The sequence below is a fragment of the Podarcis tiliguerta genome (genome assembly GCF_965153285.1).
Source record: "Podarcis tiliguerta genome assembly, chromosome: 5".
Lineage (NCBI taxonomy): Eukaryota > Metazoa > Chordata > Lepidosauria > Squamata > Lacertidae > Podarcis > Podarcis tiliguerta.
This window is the reverse complement of record NC_139538.1, coordinates 35,519,809-35,531,926: the sequence shown is the minus strand read 5'-3', so window position 1 is coordinate 35,531,926 and position 12,118 is coordinate 35,519,809. Positions and strand designations below refer to the sequence as shown.

The window sequence follows — 12,118 nt, the reverse complement described above, 5'->3', positions numbered from 1 at the left end:
TGGGGAACCTCCAGCCCATGGGCCAAATTTCCCCCAACCAATACATTCATTCACTTTATTTGTCTGCCATTCTCCTCCCCCCACCCACAAAATGCTCAAAGCAGCTTACAACAAAGGAATAGGTATACATTTCAAACAAACACTACAAAAACAATTTCATAATAACACAGCAAAACAAAAATATAACGTATTAAAAACCCACATTTCAATACTATAAATATAGTAAGATTACTTAAACAACATGCAGCATCCAATAACAAAAATAATAAGGAAGCTTTACAGTTTCATCTTAGTCCTAGAAACACCCCTCCCAATCCCTCTCCCTTATAAGGTTTCCAAGGGCAAAGGTTGGGGTAGCTGTGAACACACCTCCTATGGCCTACACCCATCTGCCCCACATCTGATGACATATGTGACGTCAGGTGTGGGGCAGGTAAGACGCTATTTCAGAGGAACAATCAGGAGTTTAACATACACTCTCAATTGTGCCTTGGCAAGCAGGACTCGTTGTCAGTGCCAGTCAGCTGATTGGCACTGATAGCTCACCACTTTTAAGTCATCCATTTGCAGGCATGGTTTTGGATTTAAAATACACCTTCAAGCTGACACTTTTCCTCTGCAGACCAGTGTGCAGAGAGGAAAAGAGACAAAGCCGGGCTTTCTGTCAGCACCAATCAGCTGATTGGCACTGATAGCAAGCCCCTTCAAAATTATCACCAGGTGTCAAAACGACGTCAGGCAAGTAGGCAGCCCTGCCCACCTGTCAAAGTGGCCTAAAGTGGTAGAGAAGGTTATGATTTGCTAGTCAAATCCTGTTCCCCACAGGTGCCTTTAACCTGCTGTACTGAAGTGATGGCAAGCAAACGTTGTCTAGCCTCTCTTCCTCCCATCCTCTTTCCACTTCAGCAGTGCAGACGAATGATTTAGTTTCATTCTTATCCATCTCCCATTGGCCTTCCACAGTTCTTTTGTTGTTGTGTTTCTCTTCCCCTCTTTTCAAGTGTCTGCTACCACTGAGCTTCAGGGGTCTTGAAATTCAAAAGGTTATTTGCTTTTCTGATGGGAGTTGCGTGGTGCAGGATACTGGGCTTAATTGGCTTCCTGGCTTCCACACATCTTTCTTTCTTAAATCCCACTCAATCCCCCTTCAGACAGCGGTGAAACAAATCAATACAAGGACCCCTGAAGCCCTTTCCTTGCTCTCTGGAATCGCAGGCCCTTAGTGCTCCTACCGGAGAGCATTTTCTCCATTATCTGAACACTCTCAGAGCATTCCCAGGGAAAATGGCTTGATTAAAAGTAAAGCTGGGATCCCCAAGAATCCAAATTCAGTACAATCCACCCACAGATTTTTAGATTCCAGCTCTCCTGTATCTCCCAAGGCTCTGTTCGGATCTGGCTTCAGAATGGGGGATTAGGGCAGCCTCCCCAGATGTTTTGGATCACAACTCCTTTCAGCCCTAGCCAGCCTGGGCAATAGTTGGGTGATGGGGACTATAGTGTAAAATATTTGTAAAGCATCAGCCTGAGGAAGGCTGCGTTAGGGACTTCCTTAAGTTTCAAAGAGGGTATCTTCCTTCTGCTGTTTATACACTTGTCACATTGTCCTTCTCTCTTCTTTCTGTTTGGTTTTCACTAAAGGTTTGAGATATATTTTATTGATTTTATAGTATAATAGCATTGATCAATTCCAGCAAAACCCTGTAAAGACTTAATATGCTTATACCAGCCACATATAAGAAAACAAATTGAGTGAGGACAGGGTGGAATAGCTGAATCAGTGACTACATCGCCAAGGCTTCAGCTATCCATGACAGCCTCTTGTGAATAAGCCCAGAGACTTACATTCACATCACTTCTGTTTACATGGCTGATATATGGGGACCGTACTTTCTCAAAATGATTGGGTTTTTTGCTTGGCCTTCTGTGTTGTAGATGCTCAGAAAGAGCCATATCTCAAACCTTCTGTTGCCATCTTGTCAGAGATAGTCCCTTGAGAAGGCAGTCTTTCAATGGGCAGCAGGGTGAACAGCATGGCAGTTAGATCTTTTATATAAGGGGAAGATCTAGATTGGTGTCTAATGCGCCCATATTATCAAGCCCTGATAATATGGACGTTCTAGACACCGATCTAGACCCTCCTCTTATATATCAAGGTCTAACTGCCACACTGCACATCGCTCGTATTATCAGGCACCAAAGTCAAGTTTTTGTCCTCTATTAGAATGTAAATAAGACAAGCATTAATATTTAGGTGGGAGAATGTGCAGCTACCCAGTATTCATGCTGACCAGCCTCACTGTTGCCATGGAAGCTTGTCGAAGTCGAGCTAGGCAAGCACTAAGCACCTTGAAATGCAACTCCATTTGCCCGGGATAGATTTGCAGCAGTGGGCAGAAGGTCTAAGAAGCAGGAATGTAACCATTTTGGCCTCGACTTCTTACGCTGTTCCCCTCACCCCACACTCAGTTGTGTAGAAATTGGCGGTTTCACCTTTGTTTTCCCTCTCTAATTTGCTGTGCCCAAATGTAGCTTTTCAACAGCAACAAAGGACAGGGATGGAACGAGGTGGGATGCTGTGGCTGCTGTACATATGTAGATGTGCAGAAATTTGGATTCCATCTGTTTGCTTTTTCTGCTGTGACACTTGTAATTGAGAAGGCGCTCCCAGATGTCTGAATTGGACCGCTCAGCAGCACATAACCGAGTGTGGTTTTGACAGTAGAAGATGGATAGATTCTCTTATTTTCGCATTCCCAAGCACTTAGCCGAGCTCAGCTCAGTGCGCAGGGCTAACTATATAGACTCTATAGAGCCAGTGCTGCATTGCTTTTTAAATATTGGCCAGTTCCCTCCGGAGAGGATGCCCCCTAGCAGACTGCAGCACATACTGTTTGATTAATCAACTAAAGCCAGCCGCAGATGTGACTTGAAATCCAAACTCCCAGAGCTGTGAGTGTTTCAATGGCTGAGCTCTGGAGACAGCTCCTTTTAATTACAATGGTCAGCTCTGCAGCCATGGGGCACAAGAGCTCATCTGTAATATGCCCTGCTGGAATTTCCGTCCTTGGTTGGAAACCAATGTAAACCTGGGTAGTAAAAATGGGCTAGCATTTATATACCATGCAAATCTACAATGAGATTTTTCACCCAATTTGCCATGCTGGGTACATTTTAGAGCAAAGTATCCCTTAGTGTGTCAGTAACACTATTCATTAATCGCCATAGGTGTTCAGAAGTCCCTCATATCTCTCAATAAAACAACATTGCTTTCACCACTTATGATATTGTAGTTCAGAGGTAAGGGGAGTTATTTTTATTTTATTTATTTGTTAGAATTAGAATTATTCATTAGAATTATTAAAGTCAGGGTTTAAAAAAAGTTAGCTTAAAAAGTCAAAATATAAATAATACCAGTAGTTTGAAAATATACACTGATTTAAAATACTCATTTTTACATCCTTAAGATATCAGTGACTTCCATTCTTCTCTTTCCATGGTTCATTTTACATATAACAAATCCCTGCATATTTTACAAAAAAAATACTTTAAATTGTAAAACAGAAAATTTAATAAAAATTATATACACTGAAAATATATGCTGTGAAATTAATTTGCACATTAAAATACATGCCAACTTAATCTAGAAAGACTTGCCTAAACAAAACCAAAAAAGTTTTGAGCCTGTGCCACAAACAGGACATTGAGGGTGTCTGACTAATGCCAACAGGCAAGGAATTCCAGACTGTAAGTGCTGCTGTGCTAAAAGATTGATTCCTTACAAGGGCAGAACCAATATTATGTGACATTTGTAAAAGCACCAGTTCCGTACACTGGAGTGGTTGAGTGGGAGTATATCTAGAGGAAGACAATTCTTCAAGTAAACTGGTTCCAAGCTGGCATAGTCCCTGACCTAGCTGGAGCTGATGAGAATTGGTGTCTAAGAACATCCAGATGGTCTCAGATTTCCCCACCACTGTTTCAGCCCATGCATTCATTCCTGGATGACATCCCAGTGTTCTAGAGTTCCAGTTCTATGGAAACACAGAGAAAATACCCAAAACATCTATGGTGGGAAAGCCTATTTGGCTCTCTGTCAACTATTGGAGAACTGTGAATAGTCAGTGTGACAAAATAAAATTTTTAAAAGGATGTTCAAATATTGGTGCCATTGCTTATTACATTTGAGTAAGACAGAAGCCTAGGAAACGGGGAAGCTTGTGAATGGCACTCTGTATGGCAGAGAAATGGTGGTAAGGCTGTACAGAAACACGTTGTGCACTATGACTGTTGTGGTATTTAAGATTAGTGCAACGGAGCTGAGAGGGCCACCATCAGGGCTCACCCACATTTTCCTCATGCAGTGCCTCTAGAAAGCATGGTTCAGAACAGTTTCCCCCTTGCTCCACTCCTTCCCAAAGGAAAAACCCGCTCTCTAGCAAAAGATCAGAAGAAATGGCAATCTGGAGGAAAACCTGAATTGCTGTTTGCTCCAATTGAGTGCTAAAAAAGTGGAAAGCACTTGGGGGAAAGCAGAAGGAGAAGAGGAAGCATGGATAAGCCCTCAGTCCACTAGAACAACTTCAAAGGGAACATCACTGAGCACATGTGAGATGGGATCTGAAAGATGGTGCAACTAGCACTACCAACCCCATGCAAGCTTTGGGCCCATATTTCTTGGAATGGCAACTTCCCATGCAAGACAGCAATGCAATTTGAAACTGAATGGACATTCTGAAGCAGTCTGTTCCATGGCATGAAGACGGGGTCTACCATTTAAAGGTAGACAAATCCCTCTCAAGTCATTGAGATCTCTTGAAGTGGTTCTGTGGATCCCAGTCACTGTGTGTAATTTTAAAAATTATTTTCTTCCAGACGATCTACTAATTCTTATGCCGTTCCTCTTTTTTTATATAGGCTACAATTGGAATTGACTTCTTATCTAAAACCATGTACTTGGAAGACCGGACAGTAAGTGCCAGGAGTTGCTGAGGACCTGACATTCCCAAGCTACGTATTCAGACAGAAGTAATGGGCGAACGCAGAGGGGACTTTTTGAACCAAACCCATGTTCTGATTTGCCCAAACTGATAAGGGAGTAATCTGCCTCTGCTCTTTCATATCTGCATGCTGGCTTACCTTTCCCAGAGCATCATGTCAAAAATGGGTGTTTTAAGGAGGGTTTCAATCAGACATTTCTGCATGGGCTTGTCCTTGTCCATCATAATATTCTATAGATAACATGTTCTCAGTTGTGTGAAGAGGAGCTGGAACTAATATAAAACAGTTTTATATTCTATATATTAGCTGGCCACAAGACTTGTGGATTTTTGCCCACGATACCTTAATTTATTCCCTGCCACCAGCCCAGCTAAATCAGAGGCTTGAAGCTACACTGATAAACTGTCATACTGATGACTGAGGCTTTGTACATGTTGCCAGCTTCAAATGCAGCTTTTTCTCAATTTGGAATGGGGAAATGAATCGAAATGCAGTATTTTCAGAGAAATGACAGCATACATATAGGATATTGCACCATACATGCAGGATTGTAGCTAACATTGTGTGCACTGAGCACACTGGGACATAGAGTAGCATGCAGGCAAGAGTTCCTGCACATTAGCTCCATCCTAGTTCTGAGCAGCAAGACTAAGATGCCCCACTCCTCATTTGCACTCATGCCTCTGTCCTGGAGGTTTTCAACCTTACTATTTCCAGAGAACACTTTTTCATACTGAAGCACTTCTTGTTTTCTTCCATCACTTTGGCAGAGCCTGGTGATCTAATTTCAGGCGCACTCTTTATTGCCTCAGACGGGCCAGACAGGAAAGGGGTTGCACCACTTACCAGGGGTTTCTGCATTTATCCAGCTATCCCTGTATTGTCTACTCTGACCGCCATAGCTCACCAGGCAGAGAGGGTGTGATTTTGTGCTGTTTTCCTTATAAGCCAGGAACGTGCAGCCACAGTGGGCCTGCTTTCTCTCCTTTGAGCCAGGAAGCTTGTGACTAGCAGCCTCTTCAAGGACAGGCAATCATCCTCTCTGCTAGGAAGACCTTCCTAAGTGCCTGCATTTTGCCATTTCTCTTATTTTCTCGGAAATGGCATTGGAAGGGGGGGAGCCCACTGTAAAACAAAAAAGGTCTTGATTTATAGATTTTGGGGGGACTTTGTGCAAGGATAACCCAATGTCAGTGCAGATGGGAGTTGGCTCTAATGAGAGGGGGAAGCGGCAGCTGCTGCATTAATAAGTAGCAGCTAACTATCTCTTGCAGTGTTAATGTACTCTCCAACATCCATCTCAGGCCTAATGGGTTGTTTCCAAGCCTTTCCAATTGCTCTAATGAAAGCCACAGGCTGAGTGATTTAGGGACGTGGGGGGTGGGGAGATGAAGCCACACTGGTAGATTTCCCTAGGCCTTCCATGGGTTTGTTTCTGACCCAGCAGCAGAAATAGAAATGGATCTCTTCATTTACATCATCTCTTCCCCAAAAGATATCCCAAATCAGTTGTGTGGTGATTTGGAACCGAGGCAAAATACTGAAGCCAAATGAACTGCGGAGTAGATTACAAGCAACCAAACCAACTTTGTCCAAGAAGGCACCTTAGTCTTTTGCACACCTCTTTTTCTTAGTCGAGGATGCTTTAGTCACATGGTATGCTTGCTCCCTGAGTATCGGCCATCCAGTCTTACTCTCAATGCATGGGAGCATAGACAACATTGCAAAAGCCTCTCAGGTCAATGAGAATTTGATGGGTGTTAATGCAAATTTTGTGGCCTCAGATGCCCCACAAAAATCCAGCCCGTGTGACTGAAGGCCTTTACACATCGGAAAGGTTCCAAAAGCATTCCAGCTTCCAGAAGCCTTCCATGATATCATGGAAGCACAAGCTTGATATCCTTTGCTGGCAGCCTCAACAGAAAGGCCACGAAGGGTGAAAGCATAGGACTCAGCTGTGTCCCATGTGGCTGAGCCTTAGACCTGGGATTGTAGAAGGAAATTTAGTCTACACTTTTCAAAACTCCAGAGTAGCCCATGGGCTGGAATCGTGCAGTGTAGGCAGGACCCACTTTCGAGGTCCGCCAACTGGAGCCTAGTGCAAAATGGTCAAAGGGGTGCAGCCAATCACACACTGTGTCCCACCAGGAGCCATACACTAGAACGACCCGTGTATACATGATGGGGGTCTACAGCTGAGTGGCTTCAGATCAGGAATTCTAACAGCTTAATTTTGAAAGCAGAAGAAATCTTTTTTGTTATTGCCGTTCTTAAACAGTTGGGAGTCAGCAACCCTTGTTAGACTGTGATCTCATGGACAGTAGATCTGTCTTTTTGCAGTGGATGCAACCTGTCATTGGTCATTTTTTCCTTATTAGTGAAGCAGGGTTGTGTCTAATGAGTAAGACTAATGTGGCCTACTCCAAAGATTTGATGAAACCACTCCATAGTTGTTACTCTTTCCCATTTCCCCTTTGATCTACATCTCAGTGGCCTTTTGCCTCCTTTTACTGCACTCTTCCTATTGTTCACGAGACTCCCAGATATGTTTTACAAAAGAGCCTTTTTCAGGTGCTCAAAGTACGTAGGTATACTGAGTGCACATGACTGGGATATCAGTGCAAATACAGCTGTGCCGTCTGTGGGACTGTCCCTACCCATTCCATCAAATCTGGATAGAGGTCCGAAGCAGGGCCTGCCAGGTTTGGTTTTTTTCCAGGTATTACCTTTACTTGCCCCCAAATCTGTTGTTATATGTTATGCTAGGTGGAGGATAGGCAGGTGTGGCTTGGGTTGGAAAAGCCTTGTGGGCCAGGTTAGGACCTCTTACAGGACTAAGTAGGCTTGCAGGCCACTACCAGTATATAGGCTTCCCCTGATATCATAGTGACATGGGTTTGGGAGTGAGAGGAAGCCAGGATCCAGCCCACCAGCTGGATCCAGTTCCCCAACCATGGTTTATGCCCACCTGGGAAGGGCTAGCCTGTACATCATGCTGGATTACATGGTCATTTCTCCACACCTCGTATAATCAGAAAGCTAGAATAAAGAATGAAGAGCAATCAATTGTTGCTGTTTATTAAAAATGACAACTCTCAGGGGACATAACAGATAATGGATGCTCCCTCTGTTCATCGTTCAGTCTTCTGACTTCCTGTGTTTAATGGCTGTTTCTTCTCCTAACTGTATGTCTCTCTGCCGCTCTTCCCGATCCCCTCTCGGCAGGTGCGGTTGCAGCTCTGGGACACAGCCGGCCAGGAGAGATTCCGAAGCTTGATCCCCAGCTACATTCGAGACTCAACAGTAGCCGTGGTGGTCTATGACATCACAAGTGAGTTACAGTTTTGGAGGCGCTGGACTGTGGGGCAAGCATGGGAAGACCTTGTATCTGCCCATTGCTGCTCAATATCATCTGCTAAGGACTATCTGTTGTATGGGCTCAGTGTAAGATGTAACAAACGGATAGACCTGTACACACACACACACACACACACACACACAGTCTCTCTGCACCATGGTAGAACCTTCCATTCTGAAGGAGTTGCCTCTGTCCTGCAGAAGTTTACATGAAGAAACCTGTTCTGCTGTCTTGTAAACAATCGCCAAATGAAATACATGTTGTACTAAGCAACCTAGTTAACTTATGATTGCTTAAATGTTAGTTATTTGATAATAGATAGATAGAGGGACACAGGTGGCGCTGTGGTCTAAACCACTGAGCCTTTTGGGCTTGCCAATTGGAAGGTTGGCGGTTCAAATCCCCGTGACAGGGTGAGCTCCCGTTGCTCTGTCCCAGCTCCTGCCAACCTAGCAGTTTGAAAGCACGCCCGTGTAAGTAGATAAATAGGTACTGCTGTGGCAGGAAGGTAAATGGTGTTTCCATGTGCTCTGGTTTCTGTCACGGTGTTCCGTTGCACCAGAAGCAGTTTAGTCATGCTGGCCACATGACCTGGAAAGCTGTCTGTGGACAAACACCGGCTCCCTCGGCCTGAAAGGAAAATGAGCACCACAGCCACAACCCCATTGTTGCTTTTGACTGGACTTAACTATCCAGGAGTCCTTCACCTTTTTACATAGATGATAGATAGATAGATAGATAGATAGATAGATAGATAGATAGATAGATATACACCTGTAGAAGGATGCAAGAGCTAGGCTTTGTTTGAAGGCCATCCAAAGACCTCTAGGAGCATCCTTGAAAGAGTGTTTTGAACAAAGACCATTCAGTCCACCAGACTGTGCCAAACAGTGGCCAGACTAATGCTTCTGGGAGCTTCCATGCCAAGCACGAGACCTTAACTTTCTATATATTGGTTCCTACCTGATAAATGAGGAGGATGTTGTTGTTTTTTAAGGAGATACTACCTCCTATTATGTACACAATAACTCAAGAGTGCCAAACCAGTTATTTTATGAATAGGCTGAAATGAGTGGGACCCGCGGCAGAGTGTTGCAGTGTGGTATGCCCATTGTTCAGGATGCCAAATGGACTTCATCCCATTCCCCCCTTCCCTGATGATTTTTTGTTTTCCCTTCCCAACAGCCTGTCGGCAGAGCAATCCAAGCCCTGGGTGGAGTGTAGCAGAGTGGCGGGACCACACCACATCCACAAACCTGTTGCTTACCTGGCTGGGATAAAAAGTGGAGGGCATGCAAAAGCTGGGGGCTGCCTGGAGCTAGCCTGGAAATCAGATCCAGATCACACCTGAGGCTGTCAAGTGACAGCAGTGGGATTGGCTCAGGACCCACGCAATCCTGGGTTGCCTCAGCTCCCCTGCACCTCTTTGGGGGCTTCCCATGGGATTCTGACAGGCCACCAGCACCACATCTACCTCCCTACACTTTTCGGCAGGCGGAACAGGGAGCTTTGTGCTGGCAGGACTGTTCCAAATGGAGGGCTACCATTGCTGTGTCCATACACAAACCTAGCACAGTGGATTGGGGGGTTGGATCGCACCCTTGGCCCTCATTGGGCTGTCTGGGGGGGGGGTAAGCTAAGCAAGATGGGGAGGAATTGACTGTCTTGAGATCAACCAGGAAACTACATGACTGAGGATTTGAATCTAGGACTTTGCAGCCGTAATCAGACACTGACCCAGCCTTAGCCAACCAGGTGCCCTCCAGAGGTTTTGGAATACAACTCCCATCAGACATGGCCATTAGCTGGTGCTCCGGCCCTTGGACCACATTGGGTCTCATGCAGCACTCAGATCCTCCCTTCTGAGGAATCTATTGCCTCCTCGGTAAAGGAGCCACCGAGCAAAATATTTCAAGACTTTCTGAAGCCCGACTCTGACAAGAACGCTCTGACCTTTTCTGCAGCCACCTCTCGCTGTTTGCTGTGACTTACCATGTTCCTTATTGCAATTAATGTAAGAGGAAATGAAAAGTGACAGAAAAGTGGATCTGCTTCCCTCTGGTGGCCCCTGCTGGCTCAGGCAGCCGAAGCCGTCGCAGAGGGGTCAGACCTACGCAGGCGGCTGAGTCTGAGCCGAGTGGCTCATTTAAAATGTTCCTGTTTAATGGATTGCCTATGCTCCGGTTGCTATAGCTACACTAAACTCTGCCTCTAATTGGCAGCAGATTCTCCTGGCAAAATGCAAGGAAGGGGCAGGGAAAAAGCGGGGTGTGGATGCCTCCCGTCACAGTTTGTGAGCCGGGGGGGGGCGGGGCAGGAATCAGTTGAAAGTGCTGCCAATGAGATGCGCAGTCAGAGAGCCATCTGTGGATAAGAGGCATGGCTTCTTTATTTATCTAAATTATTATTTGTATGCTGCTTTTCACTTCACAGAAACACCAAAGCAATTTACAGAACAATAAAGCTGCCGACAGCATAAAACGAAATAGAACAATCAGTAAAACAGGGATGGGGAAACCTGTGGCTCAGCAGATGCCGTTGAACTTCACCTCCTGCCGGCCTCAGCCAGCATGGCCAGTTTTGAGGGATGATCCCAGCAATATCTGGGTGGCCACAGGTTCCCCACTCCTGCAGTAGAACAACAGTGAAGTTTCATTAACAATTACAGTAACCAGAGATGCCAGGAGCTGGTATTAACAAGCAGGAAAAGCTTGGATGCAGATACATCTTTGGGCAGGATTTTCTTCAGTGGATGCCCTGCCAGCGCTGGTTCCATTCTGCTGCACTTTGGTTTCTGCCAAATACTACATTATTTGTCTTGCTGTCCACTATTTAACATGTAATATAAGTTATGTATCTATCTATCTATCTATCTATCTATCTATCTATCTATCATCTATATCTATCTATCTATCTATTTGTACATACTTATTCAAAGATATACAAAAATACATACCCATTACAAATTAATTTTTTTAGTAATATACTGGAAAAAACAGCTATTTAGTCTATAAGAGAACAAAGTCAGAAGGAAGGAAAGATAAGGAAAGGAGAAAGCTAAAGAGAAAAAGAAAAAGTTGTGTAATGATGTTAATTACATACATTTCAACATAAAGGAAATGTCAAAACAGCATTAAAAAGAACCTCCAATTAATTACATATCATTTGCAAACTTCCACGCACAAAATCCCCAATGATGAAAAAAAAAAAGTCATTGTATTTGCTTGAATGATTCCATTCCTAACTACAGACAAAAGTGAGCTGCAACAATTTCCGCTTCCTTTTCTGTTTTCACTGGAATTCTCCAGCATCCCTTCTTGTTAGAAGTGTTGCTTCTTTTAAAAGTATCAGAATCTGTCGCCCGTATTGAAGGACTGGTCTTTGTCTTATACCCACCTTCCTTGTTTTTGTTCTCCCTTGTAGATCTCAACTCCTTCCAGCAGACATCCAAATGGATTGATGATGTCAGAACAGAAAGAGGAAGTGATGTCATCATCATGTTAGTGGGCAACAAAACAGACCTTGCTGATAAGAGGTAAATGCACATAATGAGGAAGAGGGGGAGGATTATTAATTTCCGGTAGAGAAGGTTAAACTTCTTAGACACACAAGAAACCTGCAAAAGGGCAATAAGCCACATACTGTAGAGATGCTCCATTGTCTACTGTTGCCATAGGAACAGATCTCCTAGAGTGACAACTCCTGTTTTATTGACCCTTTCTGAATCCCTTGTGCATCGTTAAGAATGAGGGCACAGCT

At 44.4% G+C, this 12,118-nt stretch overlaps 1 protein-coding gene across 2 annotated transcripts in view; it reads left to right on the top strand.

The window, feature by feature from the left end:
• Positions 1-12,118, top strand: part of RAB6B (RAB6B, member RAS oncogene family) — a 56,466-nt gene that overhangs the window by 33,715 nt on the left and 10,633 nt on the right. The window contains exons 1-4 of one of the 2 annotated variants that reach the window (XM_083443407.1): positions 4,580-4,782; positions 4,918-4,971; positions 8,227-8,332; positions 11,783-11,894. In XM_083443407.1, coding sequence (XP_083299533.1) covers positions 4,726-4,782; positions 4,918-4,971; positions 8,227-8,332; positions 11,783-11,894 — 329 coding nt within the window. In that variant the 5' untranslated portion in view covers positions 4,580-4,725. Of the gene's footprint in view, positions 1-4,579; positions 4,783-4,917; positions 4,972-8,226; positions 8,333-11,782; positions 11,895-12,118 lie in introns of those variants that run through there. The other variant, XM_083443408.1, reaches the window with a different exon arrangement.